Source organism: Paroedura picta, chromosome 14, assembly GCF_049243985.1.
Source record: "Paroedura picta isolate Pp20150507F chromosome 14, Ppicta_v3.0, whole genome shotgun sequence".
Taxonomy (NCBI): Eukaryota; Metazoa; Chordata; class Lepidosauria; order Squamata; family Gekkonidae; genus Paroedura; species Paroedura picta.
The window spans coordinates 9,819,608-9,845,581 of record NC_135382.1 but is presented as its reverse complement, the minus strand read 5'-3'; the positions used below and the strand labels follow the sequence as shown (position 1 = coordinate 9,845,581).

At 47.8% G+C, this 25,974-nt stretch overlaps 1 protein-coding gene across 1 annotated transcript; it reads left to right on the top strand.

Moving 5' to 3' along the window:
- Window positions 1-25,565, top strand: ECSCR (endothelial cell surface expressed chemotaxis and apoptosis regulator). The gene is made up of 7 exons (XM_077310407.1): window positions 1-229; window positions 5,304-5,447; window positions 7,967-8,074; window positions 14,118-14,216; window positions 20,151-20,187; window positions 23,467-23,552; window positions 24,509-25,565. Exons 1-7 carry the CDS (start codon window positions 172-174, stop codon window positions 24,544-24,546), a joined length of 570 nt encoding a protein of 189 aa, XP_077166522.1. The 5' UTR covers window positions 1-171; the 3' UTR covers window positions 24,547-25,565.
- The last annotated feature ends 409 nt before the right edge of the window (window positions 25,566-25,974 follow it).

Genomic DNA, 25,974 nt, shown 5'->3' with positions numbered 1-25,974 from the left:
TTCCACTCCATCAGTCCCCCTGTTGATTCAGCCGGCTTCCTTCTATTCTTCAACAGGAAGTGCGCAGTCCAGTCCACCCGCACAGGCAAATATCTCCTCCGCTGTTTGTGTCTGGTCACAGAATGGACAGAGCTGAAGGACGCTGAGGAGGGGTCAGTGGAAGAAATCGCCATGAGGGCCTGGAGGATCTGGACGCTTTTGTGGCTAGTCGACGGCATTCTGCCACACGGTAAGATGCTTCCGTGGCATGGCGTTGGAGGTCCAGACTGCGCTGGTGGTGCACATGTCTTGCATGCAGAAGATCCAGTCCTCGGCTTCTGTGGGGTTTTGGGGGGTGGGAGTACTCCTTTCTGATTGGGGCTTTGGAGAGCTGGGACTAGGCTGCATAGACAACTGGGGGGGGGGGCTCAAGAAGAGGTCCTACCTCCCAGATGCTGAAGCAGAGAAGCCCCTCATCCCACGCCCATGCCCCCCCGAACAACTACTTTAAACACAGCACAGCAAGCTGCACAGGTTTTCCCAGACTTTTGCATCTGCTGAGCAAGAAACCATGTTGTGCATAAGAAGGGCCCTGCTGGATCAGACTAGGGGGCCATTGAGGGCAGCATCCTGTCTCACATAGGATACCCTCTCCTCCAGGTGGTATCTGGAGTTCTTCCACTGTTACAAGTGATCTCTAGAAGGTCACAATCAGTTCCCTGGAGAAACTAGATGCCTTGGAGCATGGAGTCTAGGGCATTATGTTACACCAAATGTGTGTCTGTAAGGACACGTGTCTAAATTTAGTCATGGGGAATTAGCTGGTAGAGCCACCAAGAGGCTGTATGGCGTAACGCGGAATCTTTTATTGCACAGTTTACCGGGTAATTACATCACTGAGATAGAATTGAGGCAGACAAAAATCTAAACATGGAAGAATTCTATTAACACACACTAATTAAACAAAAGACAACACATGTGCATTCCAGCATAGAAATATACGTTCCTAGCCATTAGCACACAAGGAAAAGGCTCACGGGGATGGAACCTATACTAAGGGTTGATTGAAAGTGATATCTACCTGTCTTCTGGGTGGAGCAGAGTTCTGGAGGTCCGGGGGAAACAATTTGGGGCAATGGATGAGGGACCAAGACAAGTGTTGGACAGCATTTCTGTAGCCTGGAAACTGACTGCATTTTGTGGCTGTGGGAGCCCGATATTTAAAGGAAATTTGTGACCTGAGGTTAGAGGGGGCTGATCCTACCTTGTCCAGGGGTTGGACAAACAGCCTGATGGCCGGTAACAATCGTGGCTGGGTCCCAACAAAGAAATGGGTTGCTGAGACAAAGAAACTATCTGCTGGGAATATTTCCTATCTAGAAGGGCTGATGGCCCAACTCTGGCAAATCCTGGATGATGGCTTGTGCCTGGGGATAGTGGTAAGGGGAAGGACAAAGACCAAATCTTGGATTAGATTTGGTGATGGACGAGGGTGGCCAGTTCCCTTTACAAGACAATCTGCTTGGCAGGCTGGAGGGGTATTTTTGGTGAGGTGCCTTTGTCTCTCTGTACTTGCCAGGTGTGCTGACAAACACTCCTCTTTTGTTTTCAAGCAAGTGGGTTGGGAAAGCCTAGCTATAAGTCTTGCTTGGGTTTCAGTTGCTCTCCGATTATCCTTTGCAAGGCTTGACCTGGCCTTTTCTCTCTGGTGCCAGGATCTGCGCAGCAGTGTCAGGAAGGGTTGGTACGGGTGTGCCAGTCTGCAGTGGAGGGGTGACAGCCCATATAACAACTAGACTCTGCTCAGGTCCCTCCCTTCCCATACTTTTCCTCCCCAGGTTCCACAGCCCAAATCACCTGGTATGTCCCAACCCAGAGCTGGCAAGCTTCCTGGAGGGCCAGCAATGAGGCACAGAGGCCCAGGCCTTACCCTGATGACCTCCTGGTCTTTAAACATACCAGGGGGACATTGAGGGAACAGGCATTTGGCTCTCCTGTTCCTGGGAGGGATGGCGTGAGAGAGACGGACAATAGTAAAAGTTGCCTGCCACAACCTCAAATTCATCACCCAAGTGGTGGGTTCTCCATCTTTGGAAATTTTTAAACAGAGGCTGGAGAGCCATCTGACGGAGAGGTTGTTCTGTGAAGGTTCAAGGGGGTGGCAGGTGACAGTGGATGAGCGAGAGGGATGTGAGTGTCCTACATAGTGCAGGGGGTTGGACTAGATGACCCAGGAGATCCCTTCCAAGTATTGGGATATTTGGTCCATATAGCAGAGTTTTGCTCGTGGAAGCATGATACTGAGTGCAGTAAATAAACCCCGCAAGTAGTATATTGTAAAAAACCCTGGTAAACTCACATTTATTCATATAGATACAGTTCACCTTCAGGTTGCAGTCATAAAGGAGCGAAAGAAGCCTAATCTAAAAAGTCCTTTCCCTGTCACAAATGGCCAGCTTGTCCGGCATCCTGTGGGTGGGAGGATGCAGGCATTGTCTTTACAGGAGAGACCCGCTGCAGAGACAAGTGACTCCCTGGAATGCCATGTGAAGAAAGGAAGAGGGCAGAGGAAGGGTCAGGAGGTGGCTCCCAGGGTGTAGTCTCCACAAGACTTTTTACACAGTCCAGTTTGAATGAATCCCTCCCATCTACACTGAATTCAATTTGCATTTTGATTTGGGGCACTTTACATTTTCCCTCTACAACATCCTCTGCAATATCCTGGATATAAGCCTCGGTATTTTAAAAATCACCATCAGTAACTGTGTAGATGTCTCCTTTTGCAAATTAACTCACTGCTCCGCGCCTTGGAGCAAAGCAGTCCTCCCTGATTGGCCAAAGTCTTCCTGATTCCCAGTTGCAAGGCTTCCCTTAAAGTGGCTGCGCTCCCTACCTTTCAGCAGAGATTTGACTCTTGGTTGTTTCCCCCCCTCCTCTGCTCTCTCCAATCCTCTCCCCCTGCCCCCTCATTCAAGAAAAGAAAGAGGCTCCTGCTGTGTTTGGCTCCCCCCCCCTTACTGAGCTTTCCCAATCAAGTGCTTTCTGTTTCAATGGGGAGGGGGAATAGAGGAAGACTAGAATTCAAATCAATCTGGATTCAGCAGGATCCACAATGGAAAAAGAAATTAAGTGCAGAATCAGCCCAGGTTAAGACAAAGAGAGACATCCCATTCAAAGAGTTAACACCTGGACACAGAGTGATGTAGTGCCCTCCAATGTCCAGGCATGCTGAGTTGCTCGTTCTGACACCACGATCACCACCCCTCACCTTACTTCACTTTAGAAATGGCCATGTAGACAACACTGGCCAAGATCCACCAGTGGTTACACCAGTAGATAAACAAAGTGGGGTCACTCACGTTAAACGGCAACACTCTACCCCACTCCCTGGCTGTGCACTATTGTTGGTTCCTGAATACAGAGTTTATTAGCCTAGGATGCATATGTGCCTGAAGTGCACATGGCAAGATCAGGGACACCAGAAAAACCAGCATTCCCAATCATGAGGTGGAAACCCATACTTGTATGCTTCCAATACATGTCGTTCCTGTGCCTGTGAGTTCCCAGTTGGGTGATGGAGGGGGGTCATGCTCGTGTCTACTCACCCACAATGGGCATTGATTTCAGTGTGCATAATGACTCATGTGGAGGGGTAGTATGAGGGCGAATTTTGTCTCTTCATCAAGAGTCACAGGAAGTCATTTGTTGCTGATGCCCCGCTCCTTCCGTGTGTGTTTTTAATTATGTATTAAGTGCTCCAGTAGAAGCCTCATTCATGACCATGACCTCCTCCAAGAGCCCATGTGGTGGCATGTTGGGTGGTATGTTGGGTGGTATGTTGGGTGGTATGTTGGGTTCCAGTGGCAGAGACACCAGCACAAAAGAAGTTGCCTTGCACTGAGGCAGACCGTGAGCCCACCAGGCAAAAGCATTGTCCAATCAGGCTGGCAGCAGCTCCCCAGGATCTTAGGATGAGATCTTTCACCTCCCCTACAACCTGATCCTTACTGGAGATACTGCAGCTAGAACTTGGGACTTTTTGAATGCCAATCGATATTACAAGTTATAATCACAATAGTGCGTGTGTGTGTGGCGGTAAAGACTCCAATTGTTTCTCCAACTGTGAAAAATGCCACAGTGGCCTTCCTAAAGTCCCGTGAAATAACAGGCATTTTGTACAAAAATGAGGCTCTTAAGGAGCAGCTCCAAATCAATCCCTGTTTGATGCATGGTTTGAGAATCCTCAGAAAATGTGATTTCTCTCTCCCTCCCCCCTTCCTTTGAAAGGCAATTTGTGGTTATCCAATGAAGAAGCTCAGGATTCGAGTCTGCTTCCTCCTCCATTCCCAATGCCACTGATGATGTATCAACTCCATCTAACATCTCCCACCCTCCCCATCCCCCCTCCAGATATATTTTTTTTAATTGAACATAACAACACAAATGAGGACCCTACATCCCACCCCCCACCTCTTCCCCTCCAGCATCTAATGGCCCTTAATTTTCATGATTTAAGGTGCAATGGGGCACTTCGTAACTTTTGTACAGATAAACAGTTGTGTAATGGCAGCCAACGTGCTTCGTCTTCATGAATGCATGGTGACTGAGCTCACAGCAACACAAGAAACCCTCCTCCTTCCTTGGGTGATTCAAGTGCCGTGGGAATCAGAGTGGAGGGGGGGTGTATGTTTTTTTCTTTATTTTTTTTTGTGTTGTGGCTTGAGAGCATTATTGTGCATGCTCAGACACCCCAAAAACGGGGAGGCAGAATTGCCCACTCTCCTGACGAAAATGCAAAACATATGCCGTGATTAGAGTCCTGACCAGGGATGGGAGAAAACCACAGATGCAGAATGCCAGGTGTAAATTCAGAGTCTACATTTAAAATCCAACGCAATGAAAACACGGCAGCAAATAATAACTGCAGAGCCAGTCTCTGTGTGTATGTGTGTAGTCACAGGATCTTTAAATTGTTGGAGAGAGCGGATTGGTTGCCTGAATTGATTGAGAGGTGGAAATGAGTCACATCTAAGGTGTGTTGCTCTCTTCCACCATTTCCAACAGCAGCTGTGGAGGGTGGCATGCATGAAAAAGCGGCAGACAAAGGCGAGACAGCAAAAAGGTGAAACGTGATAAAATTTAGTGCTTTGCCATTCTGCTGGTGTAACGCTATTTTTACTGACGTGCGGAAATACCCAAAGGTGGCTTGTGTGCTCCAGTGTGTGGTGCCTTCCGCTTCAGGCTTGAATGGCCATGCACAAGCTTATCCCAAAGTGTTTCTGAAAAGGCATACTGAGAATAACAAGCCCTGTCTTCTTCTACAGATGAGTTAAAAGATTTCAAATCGGCCACTACAGCTCTGCCAGACGTCAGTTCCATGAATCAGACTTCCAGAGGAAAGCCCTTAACTGCATCCCTTAGCCTGTCTGGTGGAAAGTTAAACTCATCGCCAACGGTAAATGTTGATGGTAAGGAATGGATTGTTTTGAGAGCAAAAATTCCTATGTTTTGGATACGATTCAAGCAAAATCAAATGCTCTCAGTCCCACGTAGTGAAACGTGAGCTGTAAATACCCATTTAACTCTTTCTCCAGGGGGAAATTTTATGCCTTTAAATAGAACTATTGTTTGTTTCCTGCAAAAAAAGTGTGTCCAGAACCTATTTGTTTCAGCATGCTCAAGATCAACTATATGCCTATCTTAAATCCTGTTTTTGTCTTAACCAAAAAAAGGTTCTTATTTGCATATATTGTATCTTGGGAAGCAGTCAGAACAGTTTTTAGAACATAAATGTGGATACTCCAGTCTACTAATGCAGAAGAATGCCAACACCCTTTACGATCTGCCACTTGGAAGAACTGCTGGTTCTTAAGAAAAATGCAAGGGGGGATCTGGAAAGTAGTTAACCCACTTAGTGTTAGAGTGAGCAACTCAGCATGCCTGGGCATTGGACAATGCTATGTCACTCTAAGGGGGTTATAAGGTTTATCTCCTTGAATGGGACGTCTCTCTTTGTCTTAACATGGGAGCTGCGCTCTGAATTTTTGCTTTCTCCATGGAGACATGTCTCTGCAAGTTTCTCCTGGACACACAATGACTTCATATTCACACACACATGATACCAGACAAGAGGGCCATTTGAGACAGGGATAGTACTCTTTAGATTAGGCCTCTTTCTCTCCTTTCTAATGTAACCTGAACATTAGCTGAATCTACTTGAATAAATGTAAGCTTACCTTTCTTGCAATATATTTGTTGGGAAATTTATTTATTGCCCTAGGCAAAACTCTGCCATATTAACCAAACATCCCAATAAAGAGTCTCCAACATGATGCCCATCAGCCCATTTTCTTGCGCCCACCTAGTGTTTTTCAAAAATGGGCCGGACCATTTGGGTCTTTTGCACAGCACAGCTTCCGATTAGCCACTAGAGATGTGATTGGCTGTGGAGATTTTGAAGAACACTGCTTCAGCAGCAGCTGACATCACAGCACCAGGAACGTCACTGTATGCTGAAAGTCAGACGCGGCAGCCATTTTGTGGCTGTGCCCATCACACTGTCAGAATTCCAAAAGTGCCCACAGGCTCACAAAAGTTGGGGACCCCTGGCATAAAGGAAGCAGAAGCAGCTCACGAAGAAACAAGGCAGGCAAGGCACAAAGACGCAAGAGCACTTGGGAAGGACCTTGAATTGACGACCTGTGCACAATTGCTGTTAAGAGACAGCTGTCTTGGATCGTGTCCTCTCCTCTTCTCAGCAATCACTAACAATGTAAAAAAAAAAACAAGTTATATAGTAATTCTTGAGAGGACCCAGGAATTAGGACAGGGGTAGTCAAACTGCGGCCCTCCAGATGTCCATGGACTACAATTCCCAGGAGCCCCTGCCAGCATTCGCGAATGCTGGCAGTGGCTCCTGGGAATTGTAGTCCATGGACATCTGGAGGGCCGCAGTTTGACTACCCCTGAATTAGGAAATATAACACTAGCTTTCTGCTTCTCCTCTGTTGGGGCCTGAGCAGACTGAGAGAAGAGTGAGTCTGAAAGAGTTCTGTAAAATAATTAGGAATCTAAAGCTTAAAGCTTGTTCAAAGACTGAATGTGTTTTAATTGAAAGACAGACATAATCCACCTTGAATGTGGTAGCAGCGGTGAGTCCTAGATAAAAGGACAGCAATGCTCAGTGAAAAGAAAAGGTGAAAGATAGGAAAAGAAAAAGTATTTAACTTTTTGTTCTTTTTAAAAAGAAAAGGGGTATTTATTTATTAGAATTTTATACCGCCCTCCTATATGACCCAGGGATGCACCAGTCTGGAAAATCTGATGACATTGTCATTCCTGGGAGGAGTTAGGAATCGGGGACAAGCAAGTGTGGCAGCAGCCTATTAATCACTTATATTCATGAACTACCTGGAATATCTTTAACACGCTTTGCTGTTAAAATAACAGCCTAAGGGCTGGGTGGGCGGACAGTGGGCATGGCCTGTCCGAGACAGGGCCCAATCAGGAAAGAACGTCCTGATTAGGCCCTGGCACAAACAGGCCACGCCCACTCTTCACCCACCCGGCCTGGCCAGGGGCAATTTTGAAATTTTTTGAAGAATTTCCTGTTTATTTTGAAGAATTATTTTGAAGAATAATCAACTTATTATTTATACTGGTCCTGTATGAAAATAGACAATTTTCTTTGTTATATTGTTAGTTGATTTGCCACTGTAGAAAACACATCTGAAAAGACCTAATAACCAGTCTGTGTTCTGGCATGCTTTATTTTTGGACTAAAAGAGGACTTCGCTTATTGGCTTTAGCTGGTCAGTTTCCCGTTGGTCAGTTTCCTTGATTGTTTGCCTCCCACAAGTCAGACAAGTTGCCTTCTCTGTTCCCACTGGGAGGTTGGCAACCCTAGTTGTTGGTGATGTAATTCTCACCCCAGTTCTTTGTCCCTTCTTGCGCCCCTCCAAATCCTCCTCTTCCCAAACTTCCACAGGTGAATCAGCGACTTCTGCAAGAAGCCTTCCAATTACAAACACGGAAGGTTTCCTCGGGAGCACTCCCCCAATGGAAGATAAATCGGCCCTCACAGTGGCAGCCTTGGGTAAGCAGAGGTGTCATGATTTGGGGGAAGAGCCAGTGGCTAGTGGGTTAGATGGAAAGGGTTTCCCCTAGTATTGCTGCAACCAGTCCACAAAACAAAGCTGGTGTTGCTGCTGGTGTGTGGAGGGGGGTGGAGTTCATCATTTTCAGAGTTTCTAAATTATATGTGACTAGGGGCAAAGCCCGTTGTATCCAAGAATACAATGGGCCCTAGAGCTTGGCAGTGGGAAGAGGAAGGGGAGGAGTTGTCCAGTCTGTCAGGACATGGGGTTGAATGTGTGTGTTGTGTGGGAGGTTGTGGTGGTATGGTGGCAAATGAGGGCATGGGTGTTGAGATATGGGTGTCAAGAACCTGTGGTGTGGAATGTTCATTGAATATGGGAGAGGACAGATCTTTGGGAATTGTGGCATAGTGGTTACAGATGAGCTTTCCAGAGCCATGTCCTCAGATATGTGAAGGGAAAATCAGACTAGAGACTCTTCTTAGGGGGAGATTACATGGCAACCAATTCCCCCAGTTCTGCGTCATTTCCCTTCTTGTGTGAATTAGGCCACAGACACCGAAATGCCCCTCTGCCCTAATACACATGGGGTAGTCACAGTACACAGGTGTCCACCCTGTTCCTTCTTTTCCATTTTTTCACTGTTGATAAAATGTTATGTGCCCACATGCTTCTTTCATGGTTGCCCCTTAGAAGAAGAATGGATTTTTGTACCCTATTGCTTACTACCCAAAGGAGTCTCAAAGCGGTTCACAAACACCTTTTCCATTCGTCTCTCCACAATAGTCAACCTGTGAGGTATGAGGGGTTGTGAGAGGCCTGAGAGAACTGGGAATGGGCTGCAGTGGCCCAACAGGCCTCAGGTGTCTCAAAGCATTTTCCAAGCATCTTCCCTTCTTCTCCCTATTTACAGTTTCAGGCTGTAAGTATTTATTTAGATCTTCCTGCACTTTCCAAACTCACAAGACTGATGCTGGTCTGCCTGTCTGCGCCCCAGAATACAAACAGTTGCTGGTAAGGGCTGGACATAGCCCATAGCCCAGGAGGGACACACCTGCACCACTCCCTCCCAACTGCAGGCTGGACTCTGAGGCATTGTACGATTTTGAAGTCCCACCTCCAAACCTCCAGGAATATTTCCAACCCAGGGGTTGCTAACCTCCAGGTGAGGCCTGGAGAGCTCCTGAAATTACAGCTCACCTGCAGAGTATAAAGATCAGCTCCTCAGGCAGAAAAGGCTACTTTGGAGAGGGTTGTGGTAAAGAAGAAACATTTAAGGTCTCCCACACAGGTTGTTGTTGTTGATTTGAAAGACTTGAGGCCTACTGCACAGGGTTGTTGTGCAGATGAAACAGGAGACAAAAAAACAGTTTCATCTGCAGAATAACGCTGTGCAGTGGCCTCAAACCTGCAGAGAGTTGCAAAGAAGAAAGACACATGGCTTGGCTGTGTCTAATCCGCAGCCAGAGCAGTATTTTAAGTGAGAAGGGGCTTTTATGTGGCCTCCCTGTCAGCCAACTGTTTGGCAGAAGGGGAAAGTCCCCCCCCCTCAAAAGGAAGGCCCTCAGGCTCCCCTGCGTTGCTCTTGGAAAGGCCTCCTTCCCACAGTCAGGGGCTGTCAGAGGCTCCTTCGCAGCAGGCCTGAAGGGGGGAAGAGCACTCAGCAGCCTCCTGCCAGCTCTGTCAGGGTTCTGAGGCCATTTACAGTTGGACATGGCAGTTAGGACAGCCTTGGGGCGAAAAGGGCTGGCACAGCCTGTCCAAGCCTCCGTTCTCATCCCCCTTGGCAGCCCTACTGACCTCCTCTCCCTTTGGTGGTCAGGAGCAGACTGGCAGCCATTTCTCCAGATTGCCCCTGGCTGGATGGAATTTGGTCTGTCCTGGTGAGGGGCCAATCAGAAGGCGCTTCGCGCCTTCCAATTAGCCCCTCTGCTTGTCAGTCCAGGGCCATGGGACCAATTGTTGCCCTTCCTCATCACGGACTGAGCCCACCCCAACACCCCTTACTGTTTTATTAAGAGGGAAAAGATTAAGAGGGAAAAGATGCTTGCTTTCATACACACAACTTCACATGCACCTGATCCAACACAACTGCTAGAGAAAGGAGGTACCAAATAACTAGAACCTTTAGTTCTTTCCCTCAGCAAGAATTCCAACCTTGATTTCCCTCTCTTTCTGAAATATTATCCATCCATCCATTCATCCATCCATCCCCGAAGACTCCAGGTAAGTATAGCAACCTAAAAAACACAATTTGCTAACATTACACATCTAAAATCTTAATTTTGAAATTCTTTAATACATATTTCTAAATCAGGACAAAAACAATACAACAAGGCTATACAAAAAAGCCCTGCTCTTTGCCCAACACCGGATCTTTGTTGAGAGGAGACGGAAGATGGCTATCAGATGGCAGTTCCTTTGGTCAGTTTAGGTAGGGAGTGTTGTGTTTGTGGTTCCGCCAAAAACTGAGCTTGAGGTCCAAGACAAGATTGAAGTGATCAGTGTGACTGACCAATGCACAGCTAGATCCCAACTGCTGGATCCAGTCAGTTTAAACTGAAACTGACCAAGAGCGCGCACTGGCAGAAAGATCCTTTGTCTGCTACTGTATATAAGTTGGGGTTTTGTAGGGGGTTGTGGGTACAGCTCTAGTTCTACTTGTGCCATGCTGGGGTCTTAATAAAGAGCTCAAATTGCTTCCGGTGTCCATGCCCACCTCTAACCCACGGATTTAACAGGGAGGTCAGCTAGAATTCTTATGTTCTTCCGAGGCCTCAACCACAGGCCTGGCGGAATATCCCCATTTTCACTTGAATCCTTTCTCCCGCGGGCTCACATGGCATCACATACAGCTCTCATCTCAAGCCAATTCAGTGTGTCATTGTTACACTGTTTGTATTACAGATTTAGATGACTTCCCTGTTTATTTAATCTGCGGCCAGCTGAGCAGTCATGCAGTCAAGGGAAGCGAACAAAACGCAACGAGCCCGTGTGAGAAACGATACGCATGTAAAGCTGACCGCGGTGTCCTGCACTCTCTGGAAGGGAAATCATGAAGCCACCAGTGGGGCTCATCAGCCCAGGAGTTCATCCAGTCTCATTTTGCTACCCAGGGATCATCTGCAAATGCGCTGGATGCCTCATCAGGGACAAAATAGCTTTTCATCCATCAGTTGAATTATGTTGCTGGGCAAGTCTCTGGCATCTGAATGAGACAGAACTCACCAAGGCAACTAGCAGGTCTCCTGTGGTCCCAATAAGGCATGGAAAGCAGAAATCAGAACCAGGAGGAGGAGGAGGAGGAGAAGGAGAAGGAGTAGTAGTAGTGTTGGTTCTAATATGCCGCTTTTCTCTACCCAAAGGAGTCTCAAAGCGGCTTACAGTCGCCTTCCCTTTCCTCTCCCCACAACAGACAGACACCCTGTGAGGGAGGTGGGGCTGAGAGAGCCCTGATATTTCTGCTCGGTCAGAACAGCTTTATCAAGGCGTTGGCGAGCCCAAGGTCACCCAGCTGGCTGCATGTGGGGGAGTGCGGAATCAAACCCGGCTTGCCAGATTAGAAGTCCACACTCGGAACCACTATACCAAGCTGGCTGTTCTTAGCAATGCTCCTCTGTGAAATTCACCGTATTTCAGTTTGTCAGAATCAGTCCTTTCCTGCTGTATTCATATTCTGCCTTTCCTCCAAGGGACTGGGAACTAGCACGTGTCTGGGTCAGAGTGGAAAGGGTCAAGTATGCTCCACCAGTGGATCTTGGGGCTGGATTGTGGTAGCTCCCCCACAGTCCTGACTTGGGAGCTGCCAGCAATCCTCCTTGTCTGGTGTGTTCTCTACTTAAATATGGCTCTCAGGAGGCCCAACCTCAGTCTTCTCCTCCCATCCTGTTTTCCAGGAAGTTCACACCTCAGTTAGGGCTGCCCCCTCCTCCCTTCCTTTGGTCATAGTGTAGTTTTTTTTTCTCTAATAAATTAATGCTGACATAAATGGCAGATTTAAAATTTTCAGTAAGAAGGGGATTGGTGAAGCATGTGTTAAAGAGGTCCCTCAGTGTCTATTAGCCCCAAGGTATAGGTGGAACACTTTATCTGGTACAGTGATACTCTGGGCCATTCTGCACTCGTCCAAAATAGCACAATGGTTACAAATTGAAATCGCTACAGTTTTGCCATTATGCACAACGTCGTTGACAATCTGCAACACTCCTGAAACTGATCCGCAAAAAGTGCTTCGTTGTAGCGCTTTCAGGGAAATCCCAAAAAGTGGATTCACCCTCCGGAAAGCGCTACACTCTTGCAACCAATCAGCAACACTAGCGAAAAAGTTCTGTTGCGGTTTCTGTAAAGTCCTGCCCCCTAGCTCTCTCCTCTGATCTTCCGGCGAAGTGATCGCCATTTTTTTTTCTCCGAGCGAGCGGAGATAAATGCACCGGCGAGCCTTCGCTTACCCAGCGAGGCTTCCCTGGCTGCAGAGCTGTTTTAAGTCACTAAGCACGAAACAACACACAGCCCCGTTTGTTGGTTTATTTTCCCTTTGTTTTTTACTGTATTTTCGGCCGAAAATCGCGCCCATGCAGGGGGGGGGGTATTTTTTTTTCACTCGGGGGGAACGTGGCAACGATGAAACGGCAGCTCAAACACCACCTGCTACCTAGATGGGTCTCTCCGTTGCAACGAATGAATGCAGATTCGTTGCAACGTGTTTTTTTTTTAACTTCCTTAAAGGGAAAGGGGCTTTTTGGGATCATGATAACGGCCGCCCATTGGCTGCTTGATGGCCAGGGGCGGGATGAGCTCGGCAATATCGCTTCCTGGCTAGCGATTGTTGCAGAGACAGGAAACCTGTGGAAAACGATAGAAACGCAACTGGATTCCACTACAAAGCCAGGTATGCATAACGATGAATTCCACTATTTAAAATGGCATTTTTTCATCCCGCAACCAATTTGCCACATAGATCCTGGTGCGGAATGACCCTCTGTATTCTTGGTGCACTGAGGACAACAGTGAGCCAGAGCCTGCCTTAGGCCCACAGACCTTGGTTGAGAAACTAGGGCCTAGAACAGTGGTTCTCAACCTTCCTAATGCCGTGACCCTTTAATCTAGTTCCTCCTGTTGTGGTGAGCCCAGCCATTCAATCTGGGACCCTCCCATCTCCATCTCCATGGTGTCCATCGGTTCCCACTCTCCTCACTAGGATGGCAAGACGGTGGCCCTGCTGGTCGAGGGAATAAATTGATTTATTAGTGCCGCCATCTTTTAGTTTAATAATTTTAACAATGTAATCGGGGTATTTTAGGGGTTTTATTGTATTTTTACTCTTTTATTGTGTAAACTGCCGAGAACCCGAATGGGAACGGCGGTATATAAATTCAAGCAATAAATGAATGAATGAATGTAATTATGCAAGTGTTCTTTCCCAGAAATTAAACCAAAACTGACCAATGGCGTGAAGATCCATTGTTCACGATTGTATATAAATTGTTTTTTCCCCGGGGTTTCTCAGTTCAGTTCTGCCTCTTGTCCCACCATGCCGATCTCACTCTTTTCCGCTGCTCCAGACAGATGAACGCTCTATCTTGATCTACCCTGCAAGGCTGTTGTGTGGATGCCCCCGCCAGTCAAGTTGCTTGCCCTGCCATGACCCCTGTGAAAGAGTCGTTCGACCCCCAAAGGGTTCCCGACCTGCAGGTTGAGAACCGCTGGCCTAGAAGCATAAAAATGCAAAGATCTCCTGGAACATTTAATGTCAGACTTTCCAACAAATATAATAGAGTTCCACTAATAGATTTTGGCTGATTCCCTCAGTCTGCTGCATATTCATTTCTCATGTTCTTCTGGGGGGGGGGGAGTCCCTGTTCCCCCCAGGAGTAGCATTTCAGGGAATCCTTTGAGCTGCAAAACAAGTGTAAGCAAGAATGTGCCATCCTATTGACGCTCTCCCAACACATTCACATGCTTCTACTGGATCCAACCAATTGAACAGAAACCTGAGAAAGATAGGCTAAGAGTTATTCTTTCTCTCTCCTCCCCATTATCCAGGTGTTATCAGCTTCATTGTCATTCTAGTGGTGGTGGTGATCGTCCTGGTCAGCATTGTCAGCCTGAAATTCAGATGTCACTACTGCAAAGACATGGAAGGTATTTCCACCTGTGTAACGATGATGACGTGATTGTAGTAACAGCCATTTTGGTAACATTACTGATTTCATTTTCTCTGTCTCATGCGCACCTTGGATTTTTGTCCCTGGTTCTTAATCCACCACTCTTGGCTGCTGACTTTCTCTGCCTCTCTCTTGCTTGCCTGGGGAATACATGTTCTCTACCTTGGTTTGCTATCTGTCCAGTAGCAACAAATTGACCTCCTTCCTTGCTTCCTCCAGTGTTAGGGCTACTCCCTACCTCCTGCTCGGTGGCTCCAAGAGCTAGTAGGGCATAAGTGTGTGAAACTAGGAGCAGGGGGATCCACTCTCCTGTCCTCATCCAGTAGGTAAGGCAGATCTGAAGCAGTCAGTCTCAGACAGGGGTAGTCAAACTGCATCCCTCCAGAGGGCAATGGACTACAATTCCCATGAGCCCTTGCCAGCATTTGCTGGCAGGGGCTCATGGGAATTGTAGTCCATGGACATCTGGAGAGCCACAGTTTGACTACCCCTGCACTCAGATATGCCTAGCTTGCAGGATGGCTGTGCGGATAAAACAAAGCAGCAGGATAAAACAAAAGCTATATATTTAAAGCCTTGGGGGAAGACCAGAAGAATGGGACACAGAATAAAACTGCCACCAAATTCCCCAACAGTCCCCTTAACCTGCCTCCTTCTGTTCTCTGGCTGTCATTCTATATCAGAGTTTCCCAACCATGGTACTGCAGTACAATATGGTACCACAAAGGCCCCGCAATTGTACAGTGGCATGGGGGTGTGTGTTCAAAATGGCAGCTAGGGAGAGGCATCCCACCCTGAGTCTGCCATTTCTGGGTCTGAGCAAAGAGGAAAGAAAAAGGGGGTTTTATTATTTTTTTAAATGCCTACCCTTATTTGGAAAGGTTGACCCGCCCTCTCACAAAGTGGCCAATGATGGGCCTGGAGGGGGTGGAAATCATGATAACGGCAGGGAGGGCCCCTGGCCATTTAAACCTTTGCCCTCCGGGGCTCCTGCAAAGGGAGAAGAGAATGGCTCCTCTCACCTCTGGGGTGTGTGGCAGGGAGGCATGTCCAGCTGTACATCGAAACACTTCCTGTACATCGAAACCTGAAAAATATTTCAGCTGTACCCCCATGATCGACACACTGGAAAAGGCTGTTCGACACACTTTACTTTCCTTCATTCTGTACTTGAGTGCTCTCTGCCTTCATGTTCCAGGTACTGGTCATCTTTACTTGCAGACTCACACCAGTGAAAGCAGCCATGGTGTAAAATTGCTCCACATGGACGCTTGGTCCTGGATTCACGCCTTTTCCACAGTTAAACTTTTCCCTGCTACTGACCCGATCCTCCGCAGGGGATTGCACTGTCCGTCTCTCACATGTTTCTTCGTCTGCTAAGTTATCTCATCATGGACCAGTGTACAGGAAAGCAAGATAGGGCGACAGGCAAACCATTGCCTTCACATAGAAGAAGGAAAAAATAAGTTGCAAGTGACTCCTTTCAGTGCCTCCCAAAGACTGACATGCTCACTGCTTGCTAGATACGATGTACTGTTGAGGGCAGTTCAGCATCCGATCTCACAGTGGGCAAGGGGATATTGGCCTGCTCAGCTTCCTAGAACTGAGGAAGGGCGCTCCCCCTGATTCCTCTCTACATGCCCAGCTGTAAACGTGCTGTAAAGGTAAAGGAATCCTGGAGGGGAGATAAATCAGGATTGGAAGGGGAAAACCCTTCATCTGGTAGCAATGTATCATTAGCCATGGTGCAAAACATCTTTGAGCTGTAGGTGTTGTGTCATTACAGCAGGGATTCCCAACCAGGGGTCTGTGGGGAGCTCTGGGAGGGGTCTGCAGCCTTTCCCGTCCTGCCTTAGTGGAAGCTATGGAACTTCCCTTGCTCCCCCTCTCCCCTCTCATGCATGAGTGAGCTCTCTTGTGGTTTCTGTACCTAGGAGGGAGTGGAGCCTGCACACGTATTTCTGCCTTCTGTCTCTCCACCCCTCAGACCTAGAATCAAAGAATTGGAAGGGACCTCCTGGGTCATCTAGTCCAACCTCTTGCACTATGCAGGACACTCACAGCCCTATCACTCATCCACTGTAACCTGCCACCCCCTGGAACCTTCACGGAATCAGCCTCTCGATCAGATGGCTATCCAGCCTCTGTTTAAAAATCTCCAAAGATGGAGAACCCACCACCTCCCGAGGAAGCCTGTTCCACTGAGAAACCGCTCAGCTGGTTACACCTCCTTGCCATGTTCCTGGAAGTGACGTGTCCCTGGAAGTGACACCACCACCCGTGTTAACAGGCATGCAGCTTTTGGTGATGTCACCAATGCGAGTGTTGATGTCACTTCCAGGGACATGGCAAGGAAGCATGGCCAGCTGACATCTCTTCTGGGGGCTCCTCGAAGCCTGAAAAATTATTTCCATGGTCGAAAGGTTGAAAAAGGCTGAAGAAAAATAAAGATTGTGGGGATGCAGGAGGCATACATTCTGCAGCACCCCCCATATCCTCTTCCTTGCAGCACAGTGAGGTAAAGGTCAACGAAACAGCTTCCCATATTCAGAGAGTTGATGGTCCTGAATATAAGGATTCCATTTGGGCGCGTCCACACATGCTAAACTTTCAATCCACATCAGCGATAGTTTAAAAGCGGATTTTGTCATCCCACATAGTAGAATCCAGTCGCAAAGTACACTGAAAGTGGATTGAAAGTGCATAATTCCGTGTTTGAAGCACCCTTTTAAAAGCAGGACAGCCTCTAACTCTCCCCCCTGGCCATTCCTTCCTGAATTTAATCCCTTCCTCTGCATACTTCCCTCCAGGCCTCCATGAATTGCACAAGGGGTTCAGCTCTTTAGCCTGCCCACGCCAGTGTTCCGAATGCACTTGCAGGGATTAGTTAATCAAATTCTGTATTGACTGGTGTGAGCAATGTTTTGGACACGTATTCCTGAGAAACTCTCGGACATGTGTCAAAAGTCAGTTCCTTGACATCCAAAATCCTCTAAGGTAAACTCATTAGTTTCCTTCCTGAGGAAGAGTTTTGTTTTCTTTTTTGGGCTGCAGGAGACTTGTTTTTCGGCACATTCTGTTCCATCGCTAAATGTCTTCAGCGAATCAAGTGTTTTTTTTCCTACGCTATTGTAGCGAGATTGATGCTAGGGCTGCTGCACAAAGCATTTGCGCAATTTGCACTTGCACCACTGCTGCCTTCGCATTACTTGCTGAGGACAAGTACAAAGGGGTCTCAGGGATACCCAAAAGGTCCCTTCCAAGCCCAGCAGATGTCCTCTTTCACGCTTCTCCACAGCATCATTGCAGGGTTTGCTTTCAATGCCTCCTTCTCAAAGGCCAAGAGAGACCTTACACCGTCTGTCCCTTTTGCCCCTGAGCCGTCCCTGGGACAGGTGAGACTAATTCAGACTGAAAGCCCTTCAAATAAGTCTTGATTGCCCTTAGTTGGCAGGGTTGCCAAACTCCAGGTGGGACCAGGAAATTTCCGAGGATTACAACCCATCTCCAAGCAATGACGATAAATTCCCCTGAAGAAAAAGGAAGCTCTGAGACGTTGTCCCATGCTGTGGTCCTGCCCCTGCCCCTCTCCAGGCTCCATCTCCAAAATGTCCAGATATTTCCCAACCCAGAGCTGGCAATGCCCCCCACCACCTCCCCTTTCTCCTTTCATCTCTGCTGCTGCTCCTACTCTCAAAAAATATTCTTTGGGTCCTTCAGTTTTGTCAGATGCTTCTTTCTATGTGTATTTGTCCTCCCTGCTTCCAACCTGGTTTGGCATCTGTATGTTGATCCTGTATGGTTTTGGGGGGGAGCCACTCTGACTGTAAAATCAGGCTGCAGGCCATGCCACAGGATCTGATGATGGTCCAAGAAGGGACATTGTGTGTCATTAGGGCTGTCAGCCTCCAGGTGGTACCTGGAGATCTCCCACCATTTATTTATTCACCTAAGCAGCTCCCTAGCAGCTCAGGGTGATGTACAACAAAAACGGTGAATGTTAATGAAACTTTAAAAAAATTAAACACATTACAACATCAAAAGCTTCATACATCTCAGTGCAACCTTGCCGTTTCTTTTGGATGTAAACTGTCAGTAATAATTCTCCATGGGAGGGTTATCCAGGGGATGATAATTGACGTTACTGGATCACTGGCCCCAAACCAAAAGCTGGGTGGAAGAGCTCCGTCTTGCAGGCCCTGCGGAACTGAGTCAGCTCCGACAGGGCCCTGATCTCCTCTGGGAGCTCATTCCACCAAGTGGGGGCCCGGTCTGAAAACGTCCAGGCCCTGGTTGAGACCTGACACACATCCTTGGGCCAGAGACCACCAACCGGTTGGCATTCACAAAGCACAACCCTCTCAGGGGGACATAGGCAGAGAGGCAGTCCCTTAGGTAGGCCAGGCCCAGACTGTGGGTGGCCTTAAAGTAAGGTGACCAGGCGTCCGGATAATGGCGGGACACTCACGCCTTTGGAGCAAAAGTCCTGTGTCCCACCCAAGTGTTTCAAAGTCCCGCTTCCTCGCTGCCGCCCCCACCGCTTGGGCCAAGCTCCTTCCCAAGGAGCCTTCTGTGTGCACAGCAGGTGGTCTACCCCACAGCCTCGCCCACTCCCCAGGCCCCCAGTTGGAAAAGTGCTTCCCAAAGACCAACAGCGGCCCCGTTTGCCCTTCCCGCTCGACTCCACTCACTCTGACGATTAGCGCTGCCATTCTACTTGGCGCTCCTTCCCCCAAGAGTAGTCTCTATGGTTTGGAGCATCTCTGCAGCAACATGCTGTCCCTGTGCAGGCGCCCCGCTTCCTCGGACAGGGTTTGTTTGTTTTTTGCATGGACCAGCAGCAGCAGCAGCCCTGAAGGGACATGGGGGGAGGGGGGCGTGGTGGCGGCCTTCAGTCCCAGTGCAGGAAAGAGGTGACAACGGGCGCGAGAGAACGCAAGTATGGCGGCAGGGGGGGTTGGTGGGAGGGAGCCAGTCAGCGGCGCCCTCTCCTTGGGGCTCGCCTCACAGGACCTATGTGGAGATCCGCACTGAGCGAAGGGGGCAACGATGAGCCCACTCGGAGTGAGGGAGGGAGGTGATCTGCTGCCACCATCACTGCCACCACCTTACCTCCCTTCAGCTCTGGCCACCTTAGGTAAGAACCAATTCCTTAAACTTGATCTGGAATTCAACCAGAAGCCAGTGCAGCTGCTATAGGATGGATGAAAATGGGCCCTCCAGTGAAAACTGATCTCCAGGTGACTAAGATCAGTTCCCCTAGGGCGGGGGGGGGGGGGCAAACCTGCCCTTTCCACCCTCCACCCACAACCCCGAGCAGGTAACTTTACATCTTGCAAATTTGCAGCTGGTGGGGGCCTAATAACAGACTTTACTGATGATCTCCTTCAGCAAAGTCTCAGGCCCTCGTCAGAGTTCTGATCTTTCCTCGGTTTTGCTTGCTGTTAGCAAATTCTCTGGCCTTTGGCAGGCCAGCTTCATTGTGTCCTCTTTCTTGTTTCAGGTTTGTTTTCTGCGACTGGCCTCTCTTCTCCTTTACTCTGTTGAAGTGCCCAGATTCAGCCGTCTCATTCTTTGCCCTGGCAACCATTAGCCCTTCATTTATCACGAACAACGATTCTTATACTGGATCCATCACTGTATTTCTCCTTCCCCTGATCAGATTCCTTCCTTCAGTTGATATTACTTCCTGTTTAAATGCTGAATTATTATATGGGTATCTTCTTATTATCTCAGATCAAGCATCTCAAAAAAAAAAAAAAGCTTCTGATCTGTTTTGTCCTCAGTTAGTAAATTCTGAAGTTCTCCTCTCTGATCAGTAACAATAGGGGGTGGGAAATAGCATGGTCTAATCTGCTTGTTTAGAATGTACAGATCTGCCAGGATGACTCTGATTTTCCTTTCTTCGCAGAAAAACAGAAACCTCAGCACCTGGAGGTATCTTACAGGTGAGCTGCCTGCTTGTTAAAATGGCTAAGGGTGAGGGGAGGGGCATGGCTCAGTGCAGAGCATCTGCTTGGCATGCAGAAGGTCCCAGGTTGAATTCCTGCCTTCTCCTTCAGCAAGGCGAAGTCCTCCAAAGCTAGTTAGGTCACAGCTCCACTGGCCGCAGCCAGGGTTTATGCCAATTTGTATGCCTCTCCAGGACAAGAGTGGGCTGTCCCTTCCAGTATCATTAGATCTGCCGCTCCAGGAGGAAGTTCAAAGCTGCCAGTCTGAACAGACCTTACTAATGGGGACGGACTAATGGTCTGATTCCGTGTAAGGTAGCTTCATGCATTCCCTAAAGGTTGGATCCAAAAGCACAGTTCCACCAGATCAACAGTAGTTATGCTAGCAGAAGTGCAGCCCCATCAATGGAGGAGAGGAGGGAGATCTTCACCAATTTCCCCGTCATTGCAGACCACTGCTTGGATCCCATACTGGTCCTGAGGAGGATCCCTCAATGCCCCCTCCTTGAAGCAACATCTGGAGGAGGGTTTTTATGGCCTTGCAGCAGGAGTTAAAAGGCACAGAAACCCAACTCTCCCAGGTTCAATCCACCTGTGGTGCTTTGATCCCACTTCAAGTATTTGGTTTTGTTTCAAACCTCCTTTTCAAAGGGCCAAGGAAAATGGGGGTGACCTAGGCTAATTTATAGGACAGTAGCCAGCTGTCCATTAGGCTGCTATAAATTTAGAGTAGCTCACGTTCCCAAAGGATTTCAAAGGCAGCTCCACCTACAGTAGATTCCAGTCATCTTGTCTTGAGGTTGTTATGCATAGCTGCTACAGGAACATAGTTTCCCAGGAAAGGCAACTGTTGGCCTGTCAACACAATCCGTCATCTGAACTACAAGGACCAATTTTGCATCCACCCATGACCAATGCAGGTCCACCAGAAGGAAGACTTTTCACTGGTGGCTACAGACCCATGGGATCTTTTAGGGAGAGTGCAATGTCATCCATGGTTGGCTGAACACACCTCAGATAAGTTGCTTACCACCGTGCCCCCATCTTGACTGGACTGATTTCCAAATTTCATTCTGCTGCTGATTGTGGGCACTGATTCAGATTCTCCATTGTTTCACCTAGCTCAGATGAAAAGGAGAAACTGAGCTGAGGGCTATCTGCCTGTGGAAGGTATCTCACCCTGGATCTCTCCCAGAGGTTTCAGACAGATGGTAAACAGCATGGGGGACAAACTAGATAGCTACAGAAGGCTGCAGTATACACTCGACAGTACAAATAGTCCTATCCACCACCCCATCTCAACATCTGGGATTGACCTACCTGGCAGAATTGGAATCAGTGATTCCCTCGAATTCTCCATCCTGTAAAAAGATCCAGAAGGATTCCATTGTAGATTATCCTGAATTTCCAAGGGACCAAGGAGAACCAACTCAATGAGTAATTAAACTGTGGAATTCATCGTCAGAGGTGGTAGTGGTGGCAACAAGCCAGATAACGTTAAAAGGGGGCTGGACAAGATTCACAGAGGATACCTCCTCAGTGGCTACTAGCCATGGCGTTTGAAGGGAGCCTCCATATCCAGAGGCAGCAGAACTCCCCATAGCAACGCTAGGAGAAGGGAGCAAGGAAAGGGGTCTGTTTGCCCTCAAGAACAATGGATTGGCCACCGTGTGAAATAGGATACTGGGACTTCTGGTTTGCTCCAGCAGGTTCTTCTTATATTCCATCTTTCCCTTCAAATTTACACTTACACTAAGGCGGGGGTGGCCAAACAGTGGCTCTCCAGATGTCCATGGACTCCAGTTCCCATGAATTGCAGGGGCTCATGGGAATTGTAGTCCATGGACATCTGGAGAGCCACCATTTGGCCACCCCTGCACTAAAGCACTGTTTTTCTCCCACTTCTCACTCACTCCACTAGACACCATGTACATTCTGTTTTGGTCATAACTCCCCCTGCTTCTCCAAAAGATCTTCTGATCACCTTTCCAGTATTTTCCACATAGAAGTATAAGCCAGACATTCTGCCAAGAGCTGCTTCCACTTAGGTCCTTTGCTATCGTCCTGTTGCCAAGTGTGAAAGAGCCCTCTTCCTTCTTCCCGATTGGTTGTCATAAAGTCTGGATTCTGTTCTGTTTTGTTAGCCTAATTCTGAAGAGCTATCGAAGCTAATCTTCTCAGACCAGGAGCCAGAAATCCCCCATTCTGTCAATCACCCAACCATTTGCATTGGTCTGCTTACCGGTTTTACCTTTATTAATGAAAGGTCTCTGAAATACTCCGTCTTGTTATAGGACAATGTAGAAAAGTTTCCAGGGTGATTTTGTTTCCTTTGCAGGGTTGTTCAGACTATAGCTTGTTTCTTTCTCTGTTGCCCAAGCCATAGTGTTTGCTGGTCCTATATTGCTTCTGCTGTTTCTCCTCCAAGAAGAGTTGGTTTCTATACCCCACTTTTCACTACGCAAAGGAGTCTCAAAGAGACTTCCCTTCCTCTCCCCACAACAGACCTGTGAGGTAGGTGAGGCTGAGAGAGCTCTGACAGAACTGTTCTTGAGACCAGCTCTAACAGGACTTTGACTGTCCCAAGTTCACCCAGCTGGCTGCATATGGAGGAATGGAGAATCAAACCCAGTTCTCTAGATTACAGGCCACCGCTCTTAACCACAATAGCAAGCTGGCTACAAGCACCATTCTAGTTAATACTGTTTCAGTGCTTGAGATGGGAAATGGCCAATACTGAGTTATGTACCTTGAGGATGAGAGAGGGGCTTGCTTCCTTACTGCCCTCTCCTGTTTAATATCACCATGGCACTGAAATGATTTAGTAAAAATCACAGTAAACCGACAGAGATGAAGTGGCTCACATCCTGAAGGTAGGACCCTCAGCTTGCTGCCCCAGATGCAAAGCAGTACATCCCACAAGCGAGAATCTTTCTACAAGTCTAGTTTTGTAAAAGAGAACTAGAAAGAACTAATAACTGAAGCAACGAAGGATGTATCAGAACATGCCCCCCCCCCTCCAATGTATATTAGTCCATTCAACTGTGTTGAGTTTCCTAAACAAGAAGAAATCATTCCTGCCTTTGGAATATTATTTGGAATATTTAGGACACTGAGTGGCTTATTCCCCAACTCATTCAAATAGAACTGAAACAGCAAGTCAGGGAACTATCTTCTCCCTCGGTGTTGGCAACCTGCAGTAGAAATGTCGAGTTTCTCGTGATCAGACCACAATTGCCAAACGTGCCTGCATTCTCTCTCCTTCTTCGTTGCCAGCTGCCCCGATGCTGCAGATCCTGACGCTGCCAAAACAAACATCACGCTGGTCTCCATGAAGAACTTAAATGCAAACAACAGCAAAGGTAAGCACGAGAGGAAAAGCCCTCATGCGCAGGCCGTGGTGTGAGGTGGCCAGAGTCCCCCTAATTGCTGGTATAAAATTGCTCCCATGATAACAGATCAGGAAGTTTAATCTTCCGTGAAACTGTTTTATAATCTTACCAGTATCAAAGCCCATTTTACAGATGGACTTTGAAAGGGGCGGCAGGCAGGAGGGCGTGAGAGGGTAGCTGCAGCTCCCTTCGGCCCGCAAAACAGGCCAAAGGAAGTGGAAAGCCCCCCACTGGCGGCAACAGGGCTTTGCAGCCCACAGGGAGGCTCCAAACTCCCCCCCCAGCTCCCTCCCAGCAGGAGCATACCTGCGGGCCGCAAAGCCTTGTCGCTGCCTCTCTCCTTGTGGGTGACAATGGAGGCCGAAGGCACAAGGCTTCTAGCAGGCAAGGAGAGAGGGTGGGAGCTGGAGGGGGAGGGCCAATCAGGGTGGACCTGGACGGACAGGGCCCCAGACAGTCTCCTCCCAGGAGGCTGTTTCCCAAATATAAGGGAGCGAAATAGTGTTAAGGATAAATAAGATCACTTTTTCTTTAGTTATTCTATGCTTAATCACAACTGTGGCCGAGGACTACATCCTTATGAAACTACCAGCAAATTCCTGGATCTTTGTTTTATCTGTGGTAAATGCATTGTCAACTGAAATCTGCGTGTATAGTCTGCGAGGTGCTAACCATTAATGTCCTATGAGCTGAGATTCAAAAAGAGGTTGCCTTTGGCTATGTGTGACTCCTATGTCAACCACAGTCCCCTATAAATTCTCGTCCTTTAGATGGATTTCTCAGTTGAGCAGCCAAGAACCAAAAGTAGCTGAACTCCAGAGAAGCTGCATATTGACTTTGAAAATAAATAAATAGGGTACAGAAGCACAGACTTTTGCTCCTAGATCACTGGAGCACTCTGATTTTTGCCTTGTTTGCTTTTCTAGGTATTATGAAGACAACGGTTACATGTGAGGAACAATAAGGAATTAATAAAGAATTTGCAGTGTTTTTTTTAATCCTACAGGAAACTCAGGAAAGTACTTCATTTATGAAAGACTAGTAATCCTGCTTGGGACAACACCTGGCTTCCCCCCAAACTTTACTTTAACATACTGAGTGATTCTTGAGGGGATAAAGGGGTCCGTCCCCTCACCTAAAGTTCCTTTTATTGGGGTCTCTATTGATTTGCCCAATAACTTGCTCCTACAGTCCCCATCCCATTTCTTTTCAACCCCTGGTGCTATCTAAGTCTCGAGGGCAGGATGCAAGAGACACTTCCAGCCTCGGTTTCAGGGGGAGAGTATAAGTTCATGGGGATTGGGTCTGGGCACGGTACCTGCAGAAAGCCTACGACGGTCATCTCTGAGGATAGCCTGCTGCTGTGGAGCTGGCCAGCAGAAGAAATCGACTCCAGAAGTCCTGCCACATTCCCCCTCCGCCCCTTAAGGAGGGCGGCTAACAGTAACAAGGCTTTATTTGTTGTGTTTTGGAACCCCTTTCCTTCATCTACTTCAGGGGTAGTCAAACTGTGGCCCTCCAGATGCCCATGGACTACAATTCCCATGAGCCCCTGCCAGTGAATGCTGGCAGGGGCTCATGGGAATTGTGGTCCATGGACATCTGGAGGGCCGCAGTTTGACTACCCCTGACTTGCTTATCACTAAAGTGGTCAATTCCAGGTTCCAGGCAGAGGCATTTTAATTTTTCTGGCTATTTGTTGATGGGTAACTTTCATGGCTTTTCAGCCTTGTATTTATGCCTTGTCTCTATTCTTATTTACTATTTTGTTATTTATTGTTTTTACCACTTGTTTTGTTTTAGCTTTGTTGAAATTTACAAGTATTATCATGTTCCTGTTGCAGCTTTTTTGCAGTTGTTTGTGCTGCTGATTTCAGTCTGCTACCTTTCACTTTGTTACTGTTTATGTTGCTTTTAATTGGTGTTACAGCACCTCGTGATTTTCTCCTTAAGAGCGTAACTTAGAAATAAAGGCATTTTCTGAAGCCAGCTGCTTTCTTCATCCTTTTGTGCTTGTATTCTGACTCATGGTTGGGTGCCAAGTCCCAGATGAGTGCTTCTAGTGTGAAGATCTGTAAGCCAGCTCAGGAAGTCTTGTTTGATACGGGAGGGGAAAAGTTTTAAGTTACTAATTATTAATTAATAGGTAGTTATGAATTTCCTGCATCTGCAGGGGGTTGGACTAGATGGCCCTGAGAATACCTTCTAACTGTATGATTCCAAGGTACGGGGAGATCGTGATGCCAACCCATGCAGTGCATCTTAATTGTTGAGATCAGACTTCCCTGGCTTGGTCTTACATACTCCAGATGGTGGGCCCTGAATGGCTGAAGAGTTAGAATTCTACCTCTCATTGTGGTTGGCAAGAGGGTCTTGGGGAGGAAATCAGGAC